Genomic DNA, 22,435 nt, shown 5'->3' with positions numbered 1-22,435 from the left:
TAACTAATTGAGATGGGATATTTCAGTGTATGATCTCAATTTTTAAAGTAAAGTATGAGTTGAAGCCCTCAACTGAGAGAGTGAGGGGAAAGATTATTTTAAGATGCTCAAGAAGACAAGATTGGGAGCAGCTGCTGTGTGGTGAGTGGGACAGAAAATCGGTTAGGGAGTAGTTGGATTGCCTAACTTCAGTAAAGTCTTAGCTGAAAATAAATAACATAAATTTGTAATGTACCTAATCAACATGGTTTTATGACTTCCTCCTCTCTGTTTTGCAGCTTATGAAAAGGAGCAAAACAGGTGGGTGGAGCTATCTGAAGTTGCTCATAAGACAAAAGGATCAGAATATTTGAAGTTGACTGATTTATCAAGGGAGCTTGGGAAAGGTGGGAGGTATTGATGAGGCATACAGAGAGTTAGCAAGATAAAATATTCTGATTGGATAAAGGGATTTTGGAAATAATGAGAATGAAAGTGAGATACTTTCAGGAACTGGTAAGACCAAAGAGATGGCTATCTCTCTGGATAACTGAGGAAGGAATAAGTTATGGGAATTGAGTAGACTGAGGAATTGAGGAGTAGATTTATTAAAGGGAACATCAGTATATCAATTGAAGAAGTCCCCTAGTATGAAGGCAGGAATTGAAGTGAGCTAAGTACTTTGCAAATAGCTCCTTTTATTTTATTTTTTGTTAATTTATTTTGAGTTATCAAGGATTACTTCCATAAGCTTTTGAGTTTTAAATTTTTCTCCCCCTCCCTCCTCACCTACCTCCCTGAGACAGCGCACAATCTGATATAGGCTCTACATATACATTCCTATTAAACATAATTTCACGTAAGTCATGTTATAAAGAAGAATTATAACTAACAGAAGGAACCACCAGAAAGAGGAAACAAAACTGAACAGAAGAAAAAAAAAGAGCAAATAGTAAGCTTCCATCTGCATTCAAACTCCATGGTTCTTTCTTTGGTTGTGGATAGCACTTTAATCCTTACAATAACCTTGGGGCTAGGTGTTTTTTGCCTTTTAAACTTTGTAACCTATAGGAAGTTGCTGAATTCTCCTTCTCCCTTACCTTTCAAATCCAGTCAGTTGCCCTGTCTTATTTAACTTTGTCTCTTCAACATGTCTTGTGTTATTCCTTTCAGTCTACCTAAGTGTTTGTTTTCCTTTTTTTTTGTAATGCTTAATGTTTGTTGAATAATATACTATCAAACATGATTGTTTTATTCTTTCCCAGTAAGTAGAGAATATATTTGTTGAGTTTGAAATATGACACTACGGGAAGCATTTTTACTTTGAAATCACTATGATTTGATCAGTGGCTGAATCTAATCATTCTAAATTAGCTTCTTGTCTGCCACATCCCAAAACATACTAACATTTTTATAGTAAGCTGGGGATAAATAGAGTACTTGAGGAATATTTTCAACAACATTCTGGCAGTACTCATTTGTATTGGGCAGTTGAAGTGAACCTTGGTGACTGAGAGGAATAATACAAGTAATGTAATATTTAATAATAGCAGATTTTTCTAATTTAAAGAACTACAAAACTAGTACATGTCATTTAAGGAGACTTTATTAAAGCTGAAGAAAATGTTCTTGTCATAAGATTTTTGGAGGTTTGAGGATTTGGGTCCATGGCATCATGCTTTTCTGCTTATCATTTTTGGGGGAGTTTTTTTTTCCTTAACTGTCTTCTTCAAAATTAAAAAGACATTGTTGATATCTTTGATATTTACATCTGCTTTTTGAGAGGCAGGATGTTGTAGTGAATTGAGAGTCTCAGAGTCAGTAAGACTTAAGTTCAAATCCCATCTCCGGTATGCTGCCATTGTGACCATGGACAAGTCATTTAACTTTTCAGTGCCTCCTTTCCCCTCCCCTCCCCTCCCCTCCCCAGGCAACTCTCTAAGATCATAAATTATGGAGCAGTTGCCAATCTTCATTAGTGGAGGGAATTTCCTCATCCATGATTTCCTTCATATTCATCTTTTTTTAAAATGGGTATGTAAGATTTCATTACATTCATATACCACAGTTCTGGCTTATCCAGTCTTCAATTGATTGATATCTATTTTATTTCACTACAAAAAGTGCTTGTTATGCCTTTTTTTTTGTGTGCGGATGGACTTTTCTTTATGTCTTTGACTTCTTTGGGGGTACATGTCTAGTGCTTCATATATTTCTAAGAATCTCTTGTTTCAGAATCTCTCTAGGATGGCCATTATAGAAGCAAAAATCTATTTTTCTGAGAGAAAGCCACTAGGAATTAATTCTTCATCAATAAACATGGTAAAAATTTTGAAATTCTTGTAAATATAGTAGAATTCACTTCTAGTCTATTATTCTATAGATTTGTATTTCTATAAAATCACTTAAAATGAAAAAAATTTGCATCCATAGAACAATTAACCATAGGCTTCATAGAATTAGAAATAAGAGACTTTTGAGTACATCTGATCCGAACTCCTTATTTTACAGATGAGGAACCTTAGGCCCAGAGACCTTAAGTGACTTATTCAAGATCCCACAGGTTCATAAAGATCAGAGTCAGTGCTTGAATTCTGGGTCTTCTGACTGCAGACCAAGTGCACTCTTCACTGAGTCACGCTGCCTCCCACTGTAGTTAATAACTAAATAAAATAATCTGTTGGAGAATTTTTGATCGGATTATCAGATTCATTTTTATTCTTTAATGGAGATCATAGATTTAGAGTTGGAAGGACCCCAGAGGTCATCTAGTTTAATCCTTTGAGAGAGGCGTGAGGGTTTGACACTCAGATATGACGCTCATGTATAGTACAGTAAGTACTTGGTGAAGATTGTACTAATGACCCATTTTGAGTTTTTCTAGTAGTAGTTATTGGTTTTCACTGAGCCATCTGTATTGTCTGGTAATAGGATAGTATTTTTCTGGATTAAAAGCTACTCTCAGATTGGGGACTCAAATCCGTGACCTTGGCCCTGTTGGAATTCAGGGATGGGAGAGAAGGATTTTATTGATAGAGGGCCAGTGTCCCACAAAAAAAGTAAGTTAAAAACTGTATACTACTAGAAAGATTTAATTTATGGTTTTCTGTCCCCTTAGAGAAGTATAACACTTTTTACTCACTTTTAGAATTAAGAACAAGGAGCTTAGAGTTTTATTCAGTATAACAGCAAGATCCCCTTGGGTAAAATTATTCTGTGGCCTCTAGCAGCAGTAACCAGAGTAATATTGACCTGAGGGCTTGATAAAATCAAACTAACAGCTGAATTAGGACCCTAAGCCTGAGGCTTCCAATCCTTATTCTAATCCAGTGTATTAAAGAGCAAGTAACAAATTTTTATTTTAATTTGTAAGGACCTTCTGCTATTCTTGAGTGTCATATTGCAAAGCATTGCAATCAGATATGTTTAATGACTGTTTGTGGAGAAACAAAGACATATCCTGAGAATTCTACAGTAGGATACTGCTTTGAGCATGTACGTTTTAATAAAATTGATTCATCCTGTTAACATTTGGGTTTACTTGAAAATTCAAAGAGCTTAGACTCAAGCAGTTAACTGTCCATCTGCTACAATCCATGTCACTTAAACTGTTACCTGGTTAATTTTCTGGCTGATTTTACTTTTAAAAATGTAGGTGAGACTGTTCTAACTTGTTCAGTGCAACAAAGTTGAGACTTTGTTTTTACTTCAGTTTTCTGCTACATATCACCGAGGAAGGACTGAAATCCAGCACATATTTCAGTACATTTCTTGGCATTACTTATGGACTGTTAATACCCTCCTCCTGTAAGCTTTTGAAAGAGCTAGATATATTTTAATTATTTTCTTCATCATTATGCTTGCAAAGAGGCCCTATTTCCATCTTTGTTATTTTGTTAAGTATTTTGTTAAGCAAATAATTTTTATTAGAGAAAAGAGTTAAAAAGAGTTGAATATTAACCTATTCACTCAACAAGCATTTATTAAGCATCTACTATATCCTAGAAATTAGAGACACAAAGGCAAAAACTAAAAAGTCTTTGCCCTCAAGAAGATTGTATTCTACTGAGGGAAACAACATATAAGTAAGTACAAACTATACATAAAGTAAACATAAAGTTATTTTGGTGGAGAGCTCTCACAGAGGAGGCTTAAGCTGAGTTGAGCTTTGAAGGAAGCTAGGGATGATCATAAATAGAGGTGAGGAGGGGAATATATTCTATAGGGGTGGAGGCAGTGAATTAGGACTCTTCACTGCAGCAAACTGAATGAAAGCTATCTATGTGAGCTTGAGTTCTAAAATGAAGAGATGAAAAGTTTCCCCTACCCATTTCCTTTTCTTCATTTTGTGGCAAAAATGTCTTCAAAAATGTTAATATTTCAATTTCCTTCCTAAGGAAAAGAAAAGAAAACCCATAATAAGACTTATGTGTCCAGATGGATTTTATTGAAAGATATTCTTTACAAACAGTGTAATCTTCCAAATCTGCATCCAGATTGAGGTACTAGGGTGGTAGTTCCAAACCATCTCAAAATGGCTTCCCAGCTTTCCCCTTTTGTATAGGAAAAACTCCATCTCTGATATATTAGAGATTCTCCCTCCTTTTCTGGAGATCCAGTTTGGTGCTTGGAAGGGAACATGGTGTTGTCTATTGCTTCTACTACAAGATCTTTGCTTTGATATCTGAATGCAGTAACCATTTAAGGGGCGCCAGAAAATGGGATTGGATTGCTAACAAAAGGGATATGGAAGCTCTTATACAGGCTATCCCAAAAGTTTTAGTGCAGTTTTAAGCTTTAATTATTTAAATACCTTAAGCTTTAATAGATTAAAACTACACTAAGGCTTTTGAGATACTCTGTATGTGATTACAGGTGCTTTGGTTTCATTTGGGTTCAGGAGGCCACTTACTAATGAAGTTATAATTGGAGGAATTAAGAGGAGGTGAACCTTTTGGTCTAGTTTTAGGGAATAAAACCAAAGAAGTGAGAAGCAATTATAACCACATAGGTTTACAGTGAGTATCTCATGTTCAATAAACTCCAGTGGTTTTGTTGGGAAATCATGAAAGTTGCAACCTTGTCCTGTACAGCAAAAGACTGGACTTGTTTAGACCAAATTTGTTTATTGCTTAGCCCAGCTTATTATCTAACCCGGGACGTGCCCAATTTACTGATCCCAGAGACCTTCCAAATCTATAATAGTCAGCCTGCTTTGCTTCATATAGAGATTGTGTTCCTTATTAGGAGAGTAGCTTTCTGTTGACATGGTGGGGCCAGTCACCTTCATTTCCTGTCTTCTCTGTAACCTAAACTCAGACCCTATAAATGTGTAATCCATAGAGGCTCGGGACCTGGCTATTTATTTAGGCTCTTCCCTCTGCCAGAAAGTTTAATATTTAATTTTTTCCCCCCTCAAACTTTCTTAGCCTGTAATTCATTCTTAGCTGACAATTTGGTATCAGAAATGGGATCCCTAAAGGTTGCCCTAAGCAGCTCTCCAAGACTCTGAAAGTTAAGTGAGTCTCTGGGGCTAGGGAAGATTGGAATGACCTACACAGGATGGATTGGCACTCAGTGAGTATCTTAGGGTTTGGGAGGAACACAGTCAGATTTCCCCTGGCTCCAGACTGGGTCTCATAACTGGGGATTCCAGATGACCAGAAAGCTTGGGGTCTATGTGATACCTTGACCAGGGAGCTACTCAGGGCAGGTTAGAACTAGTCAGGCCATCCTTATCCACAAGTCTTCTTCTGTTGATCACCTGAGGGTTAGGATAGCAGCTGCAATCTCTTAAACTTGGCTAGACCTCCAAGAGATACAGCGCTCCTTGTGTCATGTGCTCTGTCTTTTTCTCTCTCCTCTTTTCTCTTCCTCTTCATCTTCTCTTGACTATAAATTATAAACAAGACAGATTATATACTGGCTTGTAGCTTCACTGATAGACTGATAAGCGTGGCATCATGATCTAGGTCTCAAATGCAAGGTTGTGACACCCCAGGAGGAACCCTTTTATCAGATATTTGTGTCTTGTCTCATCCCAGTACCCCTTTAGTTAGTTGATTGCATTGCTTTGACAGCTTGTTGTCCAAAGTAGTCCTACATTCATTCACTTAGGACAGCCTCAAAATTATGAGGGACACTTGAAGTGTGTGCCCTCAGGCCTGAAATCTCAGATGGGAAGGTCAGGCTCTGTGGATCATGTGCCTAATTTCCTGGGCACCTGACACTGGCTTCAACCTCTAATGGTGTGTCTGTGAAGAAAGACAGGGACTCCTTTCCTTCTTTTTAACCTCCTTATGAGTTTCCCAGGGAATTCCCTGTCCTGGTTTGTCTTTGATATTGTCTGGGAATTCTTTTTGCAGTGAGCCAGTCTAGCTCTAAGATCTCCCTGGGGATGCCTGAAGCGGTGGTTTAGCTTTATGGCTCACATCCTGTGAAATATCTTTCACAGTGGCATGTTTATACGAGGGATGATCCTACTTTGCAGTTCCCTGAAGAAGGCTCCTTTGAATAACAAAAATTAGTCTATCTGAACGGAGCAATCCAGACCAAATACCCCTACCAGATGAACAGTTATTTTCTCTGATATGAGGAAGCAACCAAGAAGAAAATTCAGTCTGTTGTTTGTAGCCCTGAGGAAAACGAAAGAAGGCTTAAGGAGGAGGCTGCTAGACTGACAAAAGGAAATGACTAATTTGAAGGGCCAGTTGAAAGATAGAGAGGCATTTTTGACAGCTGCCCCAGAAGGCTGTGAGGCACATGCTCTGAGCGCCCAGCTCCTTGCCCACTCTACCCCATACCTCCTAAAGACCCTACCCCATTCCCAGAAGACCTGGATCTGTGATTGGGACTGGGGAAGATAACTCTTACCCCTCCAGAAATTGAGTCCTTGGAAATTATAGGACATAAGGAAACTGCAGATGATCCTGGGATCCTTATAAGCTCTGGCATATATACCCTTTGACCCAGCTACTGGGTCAGTATCCCAAAGAGATTAGAGGAAAAGAAAAGGATCTACATATACAAAAATATTTATAGTAGCTTTTCTTTTTGTGGTGGCAAAGAATTGGAAACTGAGGGGATGCCCATCCACTGGGGAATGGCTGAACAAGTTAGGTTATATGATTATGATGGAATACTATTACGTGTAAGAAATGATGAGGGAGATAGTTTCAGAGAAACCTGGGAAGACTCATATGAACTGATGTAAAGGGAGATGAGTAGAATTAGGAGAACAGTGTAACAGAGGTATTGTAATGATAATAAACTCTGAAAGACTTAGCTACTCTGATCAATACAGTGATCCACAATAGTTCCAAAGGACTGATGGTGAAAAAATGCTATCCACCTTCACAGAGAACTGATGGACTGAGTGCAGGTTGAAGCATAGTTTTTCTTTATCTCTTTTTTCTTTACAGCATTGCAAATGTGAAACTGTTTTGCATGACTTCATATGTAAAATGGCTGTCATATTTTTGCCTTCTCAATAGGTGGGGGAGGGATGGAGGAAGGGAGAACTTTTGGAATTGATAATAACGTTTTTTTAAAACAAGTTTATAAAAAGATGTAACTCAAACACACTTCCTACTTTATGACTTTACTGTTTTCCCCAAGAGCTTGTACCCTTCCTTCCAAACTACCTTGTTATTTACTGTATGTTTATTCTTTTTATGTTTATCCTGTACATACTTATTTAAGTACTTACCTCTCCCATTAGAATTTAAGTACCTTGCAAGAAGGGATTATTTCATTTATTGCATTTGTGTCTGTAGCCCATAGTACAGTTACTGGCACATAATAGGGGAAGGGAACAAACATTTTGCACTATGTGCCAGGAACTATGCTAAGCATATTAAAAATATTATCTCATTTGAGCTTAACTAATGCTTATGGATTGATTATACAAAATAGTAGGCAATTAATATGGGTATGGAGTTTTTAATTGCTTGACCATTGCTGTGAGTATTACCTTGACTTATATTTTGAGATGCCATGGACCATTCAGTAGAAAGTATCCAATAGATATAGTGCCTGATGTGGTATTTAAGCTTCAGAGAGAGAGAGTAGGGCTGGATCTGTGGATCTGGATGGAAGTCATCTGCATTAAGAAGATAATTAAACCCATGGAAAATTCTGGTCACTAAGAAAGAGGGTGTAGAGAGGAGAAAAAGGTCCAGAAAAACACTTTGGAGTATACCCGCAATGAATGATTATTAAAAATCAAATATTAGTATCACTGCATAATGTTGTGCCTTGTACCAGGTAACATTTAATTAGTGCTTGTTGATTGCTGTGATAAATATTGACATGAAGGCCTCCATGATTACTCTCAAAATCTTGCTGTAATTTTTAAAATAAAATTTTATTTTTTAAATGACAAGCCTGGAAAAAAATAAGAAGTATCAAGCTGCCCTTTCTAATTTGTGGAATTAACCTGCTTGTGGGAATGCTTTGGTATTTAAAAAACTGGTATTTGTCAACTACTTGAAAAAGTTTTATTGTTATTTTTCATTCATTGAGGAAGATAGGTTTATATTTACATTTTGAGTTTTTATTTTATTTGATCGATGGCTTAATTTTTGAAGATACCGAAATTACATTTGGCATTTATTTTGGTTCAAACTGTTTCCCTTTTATTAAGGTCCAAGTAATTATTACGCAGACTGTGACTCAATAAGGAAAGACAGGTTCAAATAGTATTTTATCATTGGCATATCCAGGTAAGTGTGTGTAATCAAGTGGTACTACCTATAAACCCTTAGGAAGCCCATCCTGAAAGAACACTTTTAGGGAGCTTAATTTTCAGATTTTAATTTTTTAGTGTCTGTAGTCCTCCATTTTATCTAGTACACTTGAAGTTCTTGGCGATCGTGCCAGTGGCACAAGAGTCTTGGCAGGCCCTGATGCAGTCTGAGCTGGGAGGCTCCTCACCATGGGGGCGGGACTGATTGATTCAAGTTTTTGGAATGGCATTCTGTAAAACAGGTCTGTTTGTTTATGGGACTGGACTCTCAGTTTCATTGGTCTCGTGAGTTCCTAGGCAAGAACATTTCCTCAACCAGTGCAAATCAGCTACTATTTTGTCATTTATAATCTCAAAGAATTGAATAGGGCCCCTGTGAGGTGAAGTGCTTTGCCCGTGGTCATAGGTGTAAAAATCTGAAGCTAACTTTCTATTCGCTACAGCATGCTGCTTTTTCACAAAGCAGAAAAGAGATTGCTTTCTGCTTCCGTGGGAATGATGGGAGAAAAGGAGGCAGAATATTCTAAGAAATATACCATTCTTTTGACTATCTGCAAACATTAATTATTGTTGTTCATTTGTTTCAGTCATGTCCAGTTCTTTGTGACCCCATATGGGGTTTTCTTGGCAAAGGTACTGGAGTGATTTGTTATTTCCTTCTCCAGCTTATTTTACAGATGAAGAAACTGAAGCAAACAGGGTTAAGTGACTTGCCTAGAGTCATATAGTAATAGTTATCTGAGGCTGTTATTTGAACTCTGGAAGATGAGTCTTCTTGACTTTAGGCCTGGCACTCTATCTGCCATGCCATCTAGCTGCCAATCTAATTACTAGTACCCTTAATTTAGTCACAAGGTCATGTATATGGAGCTGGAAGAGGCCTCAGAGACCATCCAGTCCAACCTTCTCATTTTACATTTAAAAAAACTGAGATTCAGGGAGGTCAAAGATTCATCCAAGTAAATGTCCAGACAGGACTTGACCCTTGCCCTCTCACTCCAGAGCAAGCACTCTTTCCATTGTACCAAACTCATGTTTGGTGACCTGCAGAATAAAAGAAAACATTTCTTTGTTTGCATTTGCAGTATAAAAGAAGCCAAAAAACATAAAGATGTTGCCGATAAATGGAAAGATATAAATTACCAAAGATTTGATGAATGGTTTTGGCAGTGGTGATTTTATCACAAAATCAAGGCAGCCAGAAACATTTCATGTGTGGGATGGGCCATCTTGCTTTGCAGGGCTCAAGATGAACTGAAACAGGCTATCATGAATACAATATTTTGCACTGTATATGCCAACATATGTTATAGTTGAAGTGGACAAATTGTGTGATGAATATGACAAATTTTACTAAACTGTTAATGTGAAAGTGTGCAGCCAAATTTACTAGAAAAAATAGTTAAGGATCAGGAAATGAAGGAGGTCAAATGCTTATAGACTACTTAAAAGTAATATGACCATCTACAACATTTAAGTGCAGTTCTGGAAACCCCTCTTCATAATAGCTACAAGTTTATTAATTTTGCTTAGGTTGTCCTTTTAGAAGGGCAGTTTAGTTGATCTTCCTAATACTATTGGAAAGCTAGAAGATACCAGCTAGAAAACATGTGCTGTGTTCTCTCTAGGTTCCTTGTGTTCCGGTTCCCTCTTGACTCATAGTAAAGCAGGGAGAAACAACTGTTTTATGGTGACATTCTATTCACAGTTACATAGGAAGACCTTGCAAGAGGAATTTTCCCTAACCATCAATTTTCCTCTCAGCTAAATCTTTAACCTGTTTTGATTGCTTCTGTTTGACTGAAATCCTCCTCACCTGCTAATCAATACCTAGGTTTAGTGACAAATTTACGTTCTGTGGTTTCCACAACAATTATCTCAGGTCCATCTGCTCTAAACAATAGGCTGCCTTTTTAAAAAAAAAAAAAGCCTGAAAACCGTTTCCAGTTATAGCTATTTAAAGGTATCATGGGTGACTTCAAAGATTTTCTAGGATAATTTTGATTTTAAGGGACTTTTTTTCCTTTTGAGCTGACTTTAGAACCTAAGGTAAACTTTGAGCTATGTGGCTAGAACTGAATTAATGTTACACAAACAAATAAAATTGGTCGAATGTCTTAACAGGCAAGAAAGGACTGGTTATAAATATGGAAATCATTTTAGAATCAATCCTTTGTATATAGTAAGATCATTGACTTTTATAGCAGAAGTCAAAATACAAAATGAGGAAAGATAAGGATGAGATGAAGACATTTTATGGAATTACATCATTTCTAGCTCCAACTTTTAAATAAACCATGGCTTTTAAAAATGGAAAATGGACAAAAATAAGAAAATGACTTATTTTCATTTTTAGAGGTTTAACTAATCTAAAATAGTTTCCCAACAAGGGGTCCAAAAGAGCCTAGGAGAGCTGCCTTATGTGGAAAACACTTGGTCTTTTTATGAAGAGAAGAGAAGAGAAGTCAAGGAGAATACCAGTCAGCGCCAAGGTACAAATTTATTACACAACAGTATGAGGAGCTTGTTTGGAAGTATCATTTCACAAATTATTGAAAAGCACTTGACAGGAAACTAAGTCTGTAGAGACAACTTCTGTTTAAGATGATGATGTGGAAGGTCACAGAGGTGCCTAGTTGTCACATATATACTTTGGCAAAGATGTGCAAAGGACGTCTGTTCAAATAAAGAACAAAAAATCTAAAGAAAAATACGAATTAGCTCTTTTCATCCATTCCAGACTATACAAAAAGTCAGAGGCATGTCCACTTTGGGAAAACAGACCTCTTAGGACAACCAGCAGATAAACAGACTGGCAAACTGCCTGCATTCAGAAAGGCTCCAGGGGAACTTGAAGCCCATGGCCTCTGACTAGGAGCCTGGTGGGGACCAGAATCCTGCATGCAGTAAGCGCGAAAATTCCAGGTCAGCTGGAAGTCTATGGCTCTGAGCAGTGATACCCTGTGGGATCCAGGACCCCTTGGTGCTGTGATTGTGGATGCTGTAAGGCAGTGGTGTCATATTCAAATAGAAACAGGTCCTTGCAGCCTTGAATGTTGCCATCATAGTTTGACACTGTTGCTCTAGGGAGCCTGTAGTATGATGCCTACCTTTGAATTTACCTCTATCAGCATTCTTTGTATGGACACACCATTGGAGGTCAAAGCCAGTATTAGGGGCCTAGGAAATTAGGGACGCAACTCATAGGGCCTGACCATCCCATCTGAGATTTCAGGAGGAAGCAGAGCCTGGCCTTGGCACAAAGTCCCAAACTAGGTACTAAGGCTCGAATTAAGAGTAAATAGAAAACACTGTCAGTAAAAAAACTCAATGGATGAAGAGACCCACATAAACCCAGAAGAATGGTATAACTCCACAACAAACATAGGTAGAGTCTTGGGGAAAATTGACTTGACTAGAAGTATTTAAAGAGCAGCAAAAGAAATAAAATAAGATGTTTAAAAATGAAATTAGAAGTGAAACGAGGGCTCTAGGAGAAAGAATGGGGAAGAGATTAAATAGCCTAGATCAGAAAGTAGAAAAATTTATCCAAGTATCAAACTCCCTGAAAATCAGAATTGAGTTAACAGAAGTTAGTAACTTCAGGAGACAATAAAAAATATTGGAACAAAATCAAAAGATTGGAAAAAAAATTGAAGAAAATTTAAAGTATCTACTGTTAGGTCAGCAAGAAATAATTGTCCAAATAAAAATGCAAATATTTTATTTTAAGACACAATAAAAGAAAACTGCACAAATTTACTAGAACTTGAAGGCAGATAGAAAACAGAAAGAAACCACCTCTTGTTTCATGAAAGAAACACCAAATTGAGAACTTCCAGGAATGTTACAAGGAAAATTTAGAGCTTACAGGTAAAAGAAAAAATACTGCAAGCATCCAGAAAGAAAATTTACATGTACCAAGTAACTGCAGTCTGGATCTCATAAACCTGACAGAAACTAGTCTGCAGGAGAGAAATTTTTAATATGATATTCCAAAGGACAGAAGATAAAGGCTTATAACCAAGGCAACACTGTTTAATCCTACAGGGGGAAAAAATGGATCTTTAATAGAATAGAGTACTTTCAGCCATTTGTGATGAAAGACCAGAGTTCAGTAAAATCTTTGAAATATAAATACACAGAAATTATGAGGAACTGGGACAGGTAAATACAACAAATGGACTAAATGGTGGCAATCTGTTTACAACCAAAATGGGGAGAAGAGACAAGTATTCCTTCAGAACTCACTTTCTTCAAAGATCAGTCACAGAGGGAATTGAGGGTAAACACTAGGCCTAGGATGGGTTTGTTCTATTTTGTTTTAAGGAACAAAAAGGAGGAATAAGGAATACATTAACCTTTTCATGATAGTGATTGTAAAAGAAGCTTACAAACATGGAGGAAAGGGTGAGGAGATGGTTATCTCATGACTCTCACACTTAACTGAACCAGACATGAGTGGGTTGAACACACACACGCATACTATGCAGATGCACACATATACCATGTTTGGTATAGAAATATATTAACAGGAAACAGGTGGAAACTGAAGAGGGGTGTTTAAGAGGCAGTGTGCCTGGAGTTTCCCAAATATAGAGTATTATATAAAGCATCTGTGATTTTTATAAGTGAAGATTTCAGTATGCCTCAGCACTAATCCTTAGTATTCAAATGACTTGTCAGCAAGGAAGTGTCAGAAATTAATTTGAACCTGTGTTCCTAGTCCAATCCTGTCACTGCTTACTATACAATTCCTTACTCTTGGCCAAGTATGTACCAAAGGACTGTGGTGGAGACAACATAATTACAAAGCCACCAAAGGATGAATTTTCAGTACATCTCAAAGCTTCTAAAAGAGTACAAAAGATCATGCATATGTGGTACTTTTATCCCTCAAAATATGGCTTACAACATTAGAAGCTACCAATGTATATGCTTACTTTCCCTCTTTAAAATCTAAAATCTTTATGAAAACAATCTGTTCATACATTGAAGATGGTTTTGATGAAAAACACAAGCAAGAAACAAAAGATTTCTTTTCATACCAGACTATATCTTTATAAGTTGCACAAAGAATTATACACTGTTCTTTAATAAATATGGTCGTGGAGGTAATTCTTTAAAATAGTATTCTAGGTATCAAGTGAGTCATGGAATTGAAAGATGTATTAGATAATTGATGTCCTGCACATGACCCAAAAGAATAGTTTTCTGTTGATCATGCGACTTTCCAAATGCTTTATTTGCAAGTGATGTTGTGAAGATTATATAGTACCCTGGAACATTAGAGGGCCTCCTGGGTTATAATCAGTAGTCCTTTGGAAGAGATTGACTTAGACATCTACACTGAATAAAATAGATGAAAAACATGTGGCCTTGATTATGACATGTGTAATATGTGTCAACTAGCTTATGGGAGCTGTTCCTTGCAGCACATGCCAATTTTCCTTGCCTACTTGAATATAGTCAACTACATGGAGCCTTTGAGGAAGGGTGGGTGTGGGGGAATGGAGGAATGCCTGCTTCTAGACATTTGGAGGAGTTTAAACTGTATCATAGTGGAGTCTCATAATTGGCTGTTGAACCCAGGAAATCTGATGACTTATTGGATTAGCTACAAAAGGAGCATCCTTCCGATCTGCTTGTTAAATTTCCAGCTTCTGAAGAAGCAAATCCCCTTTCCCTGACTTGACTCTTCAGAAAATTCTTCTTTTGTAGATTCATACACTAAGCCATCAGTTCTTTTGGCTCAGCACCTAATTTGGAGACTTTAGTCATTACTTAGTAAATGTCCCTCAGTCATGAATAGCTGAAAGCAGCATGCCCCCCCCCCCAATCAAGTGATTTATGGGGAACAGGGAATGTCCGCATATGGCCCTAAAGAATGGCTCCTTTAGGACAGCAAACTCACATTGTACTCAGGAGGATTTATGTATCTTTGCCCTACATGTGTCACCTATGGGGAACTGTGGAGTGTTCGGGGGGGGATGTCTGGTGTGAGGGCTTGCCAAAGCCTTTTTAGGACTGCTTACCCACTTTTAGTGTCCATCTGGCACTCAACTCTCACCTTTGGTTCTAACATGTGCATTGGTCACATGCTGGTAAACCATCTTGGCAGATGGGCTAAACCAGGTTGATAGTAACTGACAGGCCTCAAACCTGTTGGTGACTTAGGGGGATGCCCACCCCAAGCATGTGGACTTCCTCTGGTGAAATGGGCGGATGAGAACAGTTTGTTCTGGTGGCCATGAAGGCAGCTAAAGCAGGTTTTGTGGAGTGCTTAGAGCTTGGTCAGACATTGAAGATACCCAAGGTCATCTACTATATCCAGGCCATCGCCAGTCATCTTGACCTTTTTGGTCTTGCCACTGGACTTTGATGACTCTGGAGGAGAGAGAGGCTGACGACATTGCACAATACTACCTCGCTGAAATCCAATTCACCCACAAGTTAAGACATCAACCCATCATGATGTCATTGGTGATCTTCGAAAATGAAGTATGAACCACACCATCATTTAGGGGAATTGATAATGCTTTTTGTATCCTGAACTTCTTGCATCTATCCAAGTCTATTTTTAAACATTATTCTCCTGATTTACTATATGGGCATGACTTGCCTGACTGAATGAAAAAAGCGTTTATTAAGTGCTTACTATTTGCAAAGCACGCCACTAGGTGGTGCAGTGGATAGAGTATTAGCTTGGCCTCAGGAAGATTTGAGTTTTAAACTGTCCTTAGATACTTCTTAGCTGTATGACCCTGGGCAAGTCGTTTAACCCTGTTTGCCTCAATTTCTTCATCTGTAAAGTGAGCTGGATAAGGAAGTAGCAAACCACTTCAGTATCTTTGCCAAGATAATCCCAAAAGGGGTCACAAAGAATCAGGACTAAAAACAACTAAAAAACAACATTTGCAAAACATCATGTAAAGCAGTGGGAATGTAAATAGGAAAACTAGACAGTCCCTGCTCTCAGGAGCTCGCATTCTAATGGGTACAGATATTTTTAGTTGCACATAGATGGAAAGGTCCCATTTACTTAAGTTTTAGTGGCAAATCAAATCATAATGAATCTTCTAGTTAAATCATGTCAGGTTCTGATGCTGAACCATTTGACAGCATTAAGGACTTTGGTCGTGAATGCTTTCTTTTCTGGGTCTTCAGTAGCTATGTCTAGAACACCTGCACGAAGCAGTTACTGGGCCACAGCCTCTGTAGGGATTGTTTCTCTAAACAGAGTAGTTGGCTACCTGGGCTAGTCAGACTGATCATTAGAAATGGATATCCCTCAGGCCACATATTGACTTAGAAAACCACAAATTAACATTATGTTGTATTGTATTTTTATTTATCTTGTTAAATGTTTCTCAATTATTTTTTATTCTGGGCTGCCTTTGGCCTCCAGTGTTACTCCTCAGCTCTGGAGGATGCTGGCACTCCCGTTGGTCAGCAGTTGTTGTTGGTGATGGGGAGGAAGGTGTAGGCCCATTCCCTACAGGAATTGCTCCCCTCAATGACAACTGAAAACCATGCCCCTAAAAAATTCCAAATTGTATGTGACCCCAAATGCAAGGGAAAGCTGCATCATGCCTCTTACAGAAGCAGCTTAAAGTATATTAGCAGAGCATAAATGGCCACAAAAGGGAGATGGGCTAGCCACACAACAGAAATGAGTGATTGTGGTATTCAAGAGTTATTTTGCTGAGTGCATTTTGGGGGGGGGAGATTATATATTTTACTTCTCTGTGTCTAAAAATATCTTAATCTTTTAATCTTTACAAAACCCATTTTAAAAATCAAAACACAAATTTCTCTGTGTTAGGAGCACATAAAATAAGAGAGCGTGTCAAATCATTCATATCAATTAAGGTCAAGTTTTAGATAAGAGAAATGTCTTTGGGTTTTTTTTGGGGGGGAAGTTCAAAGACTCATTTATAACAATTTTGTTTTTCGGACTATATTGAACAGTCAAAGTTATGGAAATATGTATACACTTATTGTTTTTTAACAACTGAATTTAATGTATAAGTTAACATTTTTGTCACTATTTTAAGAGACTAGCCTAAGTCTAAAATTTTTATAGTACTTATTCATAGAAATTTGCCCTTGTTTTTTTTTACAATAAGGAGAAAAAAAGAATCACTGCTTTTTAAAGTGAGAGAAAAACAAGCTACTGAAGCTATGTCTGTATATTGAGTTAAAAATGCAGCATAATTAATAAGGGCAAATAGGAAAGTCATTCTAAATATTTCTTACTTTAGGAACCATCATTTTAAAATAATGTTTTCAGGGTTCTGTTGGAAAAGTATTTACCTGCTTCTCTCCTTATTATGGAATGTAAACAACAGTTCCTCTACAGCATCAGCAGCTGGAAATTTTGGATTAACCCAAATTTTTTGCTTTGTAGGTGGATGGGACAAAGTCCAGCTTTGATAGAAGGAAATGTCACTTTTTAAAATATCAGTGTCTTACATCTTCTGTGTACATATCCATTTTAGTTGTGACTATATATTTTTCATTTCCAAACCAAACACCTAGAGAATATAAAATTTGCAATTATTTATCAGCTACTATTTAACTGCCCTTTAAGAAGTGATACCATCACTAATGACAATACTATCTATCTACGTGTGTGTATATATACACACATATCTATGCTTATATCTGTATGTACACACATATATTTACATATATATGAACATGTATATGTATTTACACACATACGTATTCACACACACATATGAACAAAGATCTTTTGGATATTTTTCAGAAAATATCCAGAATTAGAGAAAATTTTAGAAGGTATTTCACATATGAATGAATTATTGTTGATGGTATCCTTTTGAATGTGTATTTTACTGGTATTTTGAGAAATCCCTCTTGGATTTGCTTTGTTTTTTAAATCATTTAAATGATTATATGTAATGATAATATTCAAACATTTATGTCAAGTTATTTTTGGATCCAAATGGTAGAGTAGAAACAGCACTGGACATTGAATCAGAAAACCAGAGTTCATCCTGGGTTTACCACTTAATAATAGCCTTGGGACCTAGGCCAAATTTTCTGTCTTTGGATCTTTATAAAATGAGAATAATACTTGAGTTATCTCCCTCACAGAGCTGTTAGGAAGAAAATGCTAAATATTATTATTAATGTATGTAAAACTTTTTGTAAACACTTGTAAAATACTATTTAAGTTATTTGAAAAAACTTAAAAGGCTCTGAATAAATAGATCCATTTTAAGTCAGGGTTTCTGTTCAGTGCTGTGAATACAGTAACATTGACACTACCTGCTTGTATTTTTCTGGTATAGGCAAATTTTACTATACTAACATTTTAGTCTAAATTTTGCGTTTTATTTAAAGCCTGTTCCCATTAATTTTATTTGTGTGTTATTCTCTAGTAGTACAAATCACAAGCCATCCATGTATCCTCACCTTCAGCAGTGATTTTCCATGTTTGCACACAAATCCTCCAGAGGCCTTACTTATCACTCTGTTTCTTAGGATTTTAAAAGAGGTATTTAAAACATTTCATGCAAACAACAACAAAAGAAAACTCACAAACCCTTATACCTCATGACTTAATAGATTTTTCAGCAAAAAAATAGGGAAGTATTATTGAAAGAGTTTTTTGTTTTTATTTTTGTTTTTTATCTTTTCAGGTGATGGATGTGGACACACTGTATTAGGTCCTGAAAGTGGAACTCTTACATCAATAAACTACCCACATACCTATCCTAACAGCACGGTTTGTGAGTGGGAGATCCGTGTGAAGGCAGGGGAGAGAGTGCACATCAAATTTGGTGACTTTGACATAGAAGATTCAGATTCTTGTCACTTTAATTATTTGAGAGTTTACAACGGAATTGGACTCAACAGGACTGAGATAGGTAGGAATCTTGTATTTTTTTTCTATAAATATATTTGTAATGCTTTAATAGCTTGATTTAACATTGGGAGGACCAGAATTTAAGAATACTCTGTTATTTGACACAGAAGATTTGTTTTTATCTATAAGGCAAAGAAAATAGGATAAAATTTTTTATTTCAAAGTAAATTGTAATAAAATTTTTGCATCATTCAACACATACCTTCTTCTAGTGTTAAAAATAATAAAATTTGACCTTTGGTCATTTGTCTTATCTTTTAATTGTTCAGGTTTTGTTTTAAGGATGTTCTTAGAGAGTTATTGATATGAGTGTATGAATATTTCAGATTTGGGTATTTCATTGAGGGAAAATATATTATTTTCTGCTAGTTCTTCATCATATTTTGAGAGCAAGGACTGTCTTGCTTTTCATTTTTTTATTCCTAGCACTTAAGAGAGTGTTTTACTCATAGTAAGTGATAAATGCTTTATTAACTCATTCGTTGATTATTGTACTATTTTTCTTTGAGCTTTTGCACAATACAACTGTCCTTTAGCTGTCAAAAGGATAGAAGCTAATCATCTAAGCATCAGATTTCTTGACAGTTGATTGTATTTGTATTTAGAGTAGGGGGGGGCATCTTCAGTCATCCTGACCTATATCTGTCCACTGGACCCCGATGGCTCCATGGGAGAAAGTGAGGCTGGTGACTTTGCATAGCCCTGCCTCACTTAAATACAGTTCATTTGCAAGTTGTGGCATCACTTTCCTGATGTCATTGTCCTCTTCGAGAATGAAGGACAAGCAACAACAACAACTTATGAGTAGAAGTATAATTTATTCCAGGAGGTTCATTGGTATTATAAAGATAATAGAAGGAAAGAATATTACTTATTGTTTGAAGAAATAAAGAACCAAGATCAAAATCATCCAAGAACTATTCACCCCCCCTTTTTTTTTTATAAGATGCAGGTTATTTGGTATATCAGCTTAACTGTTGACTGAATAAAAATGAAAAATGCTAAAATCACTGTGTTGTATCTTAAAGAGCTTTTCATTGATTGGAAAATGAATGAATTATTCATTCATTGGGTACCTACTGTGAGTAAGGTTACTGTACTTCATTGGGTACCTACTATGGGCAAGATAACTATATAAATTTGTATGTCACAGGACAGGTAAGACGTCTCTATAAGTAAAGAGGCTTCGTTACCTCATTAATTTAGAGCAGCTGCTTTACTAGAAACTTACTAGAGAGCAGTTATCTTAACTGGTAATGGCAATAGTAGCCTAGAGTTTTAGTTGTAATTTATGAAATTATTATTTAAGACAGCTTCCCTTATTAAGAATTCATCTAACATTTTCCAGATTGATGATCTCTCCTGGCGCCTTTGTAAGAAAGGTTAGTAGAGTTGTTTCTATTTCACGTTGAGAAAGTGAAGCATAGGACAAAAGCTATTAAGTGTCTCTGTCTCACAAGTTCAGCAATACAGTTAGGAATAGAAGATGTGTCCCCCACCTTTGTAAGAATGCTTTCTGTTTTTAGGCCAGACTGTGGCTATGGGGAAGTGAATTCCACATGTATGCCTCATCTTTAATTCTCATAAATATGGTGAAGAACCAACGCTTCATTTGAGGAAAAGCTGAACTAGCCACAGGTTGTCTTCCAGGGGACAGCTGATCCTTTAAGGGTTTCAGTAGGGCAGTTCAACAAATATGCATTAAATGCTTCTTTGTTCAAGGCATTGTTCTAGTTACTGCACAATACAAAGGCAAAAATTGAAGTGGTTCTTATCCTTAAGAACTTATATTCTGTTAGGTATGTGCAGATAAGGAGAAGACAGTATGATAATAGAATAATAACCAGAGGATTCAGGAAAGGCTTTCTTTTCCTATGGTGGCACCTGAGCTGAGCCTGTCCTGAAGCTAGGGGAGGTGAAAATGCATTTGAGATATGGGGGCACATGGCCTGTGCAAAGGAAAGGAGGGGATACATGAAATGTTGAATTTGGGGATAGCTAATAATTTCATTTGGCTGAATGTATTGTAAGTGAAGTGGAATGATTGAAATATCTTTAAAGGCAAGTGGGAGTAGGGTTGCAGAGAGATTTAAAATGACAGGCTGAGGAATTTATATTTCTGTTAGAATCTGTTGGAAGCTAGTTTGAAGATTTTTGAGCAGGAGAGAGGCATAGTCAGAACTGTGCTTTAGGGATAGTAATGTGGCAGATGTGTAGTGAATGAATCTGAGAGGTGAAAGAAATTAAGACGGCAAGGAAATAGAGAGTTTGGAAGAGAGTAGACTGCTTCTTTCTCGGAGACTAGAGCAAAGGAAGAGAGCATGATAGAAGATGTAGAAGGGTTTTGAGGTGTGTAGTAGGAGGTATGAGGAAAGTCATGATAATAATCAATTTTTTCAAGAGGGTGATAGCTGCTGTAAGAAATGGGACATGGGATGATTCTGAGGTCTCCAGGGGATAGGGGAAGGTTTGGAACAGCTACTGTCAAATGTGTGGCAGTCATGTCAGATTGAATTGAATGAAGGAAGACAATTTAGAGGCTATTTTGATATTTCAAGTAAGTGCTAATGAACATGAGTTGTTTGAGTGGAGAGAAGAAGATAGATTGTAAAAATGTAGATGAGGTATAATTGGCAGGATTTGGTAGCTGACAGGCTATCAGATGGGAGAGAGAAGGAAGATTCAGGGTTGACTTTGAAGTTGGGATGACTGTATAAGAATAGTGGTTCCTTTAAGACATATAATAAGAAAATTTAGAGGAGGGGTAGCAAGTTTTAGTGAATTATTTTGTAGACATGTTGAATTTGTGGTGCCAATAGGCATCTAAGTGGAGATAAATTCAGGAATGTGCAAGAGTCAGCTTGTACTGGCTTAGAAAGCTGACTTAAATTTACAGTGTAGCATTTATACCTCAGAAATACTAAAAATCAGGGCTTGATTTATTGTTTTGTTGATTGTTTAAATGATAAAGTGATGGGAAAAATCTTAATGCAGATTAAATTTAAGTGTCATTTTTGAGGGATGGGGGGCAGGGAGAGCCATTTACTGTCTTGGAGATAATTTAGCAGGCAACTGGGGAGGTAGGATTCTAGCTCAGGAGAGATTATAGCTATAAATACAGAACTGGGGAGTCATCTGGATAGAGATGATAATTGAATCAATGGAAACTGATAAACTCACCAAGAGAAAACTGGAGAGATAGCAAAGTCCCAGCACAGATCCTTAGTAAGTATCTGTGCTTCATATAAAGGAGGAGATTGATGATGAATCTTCTGAAAAAACTGAGGTGAGGGTCAGAGAGGTAGGAGGAAAGAAGAGAGTAATGTCAGGAAAAGCCAAAGGAGGAGAGTATAATGGGAAGAGGGTTTGGTTGACATTGTCAGAAGCTGTCCATTTAAGAGGTCTTGGTTGACTTTGAGAGAACAGTTTGTCAGTGGTTGACTTGGAGTCCAGTTTGCAAGGGGACTAGACAGAAGATGAGGAAGCAGGTGGTGAAGAAATGGAGACTGAGCACAGAGAGCTCTTTTTAGGAGTTTAGCAGTGAAAGGACAGAGAGATGTAAGATAGTAGCTTTGCATGATGGTGAGATCTAGTGAAGTTTGTATTAAGGATGGGAGAAAACTGAGTTTGTTTGCAGACAGTGGCAAAAGACCCAGTAGAAAGAAATCTCAGGGTGAGAGGAGAGAAAAGGTTATTGGGTCAAGTCCCTAGAGGAAATGTGAAATAGGGAGTTTGGAAGAGAAAAGGCTGCTTCTTTCTCAGGAACTAGAGCAAAGGAAGAGAGTGTGGTCGAAGATGCAGAAGAGTTTTGA

At 37.1% G+C, this 22,435-nt stretch overlaps 1 protein-coding gene across 1 annotated transcript in view; it reads left to right on the top strand.

The window, feature by feature from the left end:
* DCBLD2 (discoidin, CUB and LCCL domain containing 2) overlaps nucleotides 1-22,435 on the top strand; it is a 107,701-nt gene that overhangs the window by 10,986 nt on the left and 74,280 nt on the right. The window contains 1 exon segment of the mRNA XM_020978334.2: nucleotides 18,397-18,624. Within this exon segment, the coding sequence (XP_020833993.2) occupies nucleotides 18,397-18,624 (228 nt within the window).

This window comes from Phascolarctos cinereus, unplaced genomic scaffold (genome assembly GCF_003287225.1).
Source record: "Phascolarctos cinereus isolate Bilbo 61053 unplaced genomic scaffold, phaCin_HiC Scaffold_726;HRSCAF=1367, whole genome shotgun sequence".
NCBI lineage: Eukaryota > Metazoa > Chordata > Mammalia > Diprotodontia > Phascolarctidae > Phascolarctos > Phascolarctos cinereus.
The sequence above is the reverse complement of the archived record's forward strand: the minus strand, read 5'-3'. Positions and strand labels throughout refer to the sequence as shown.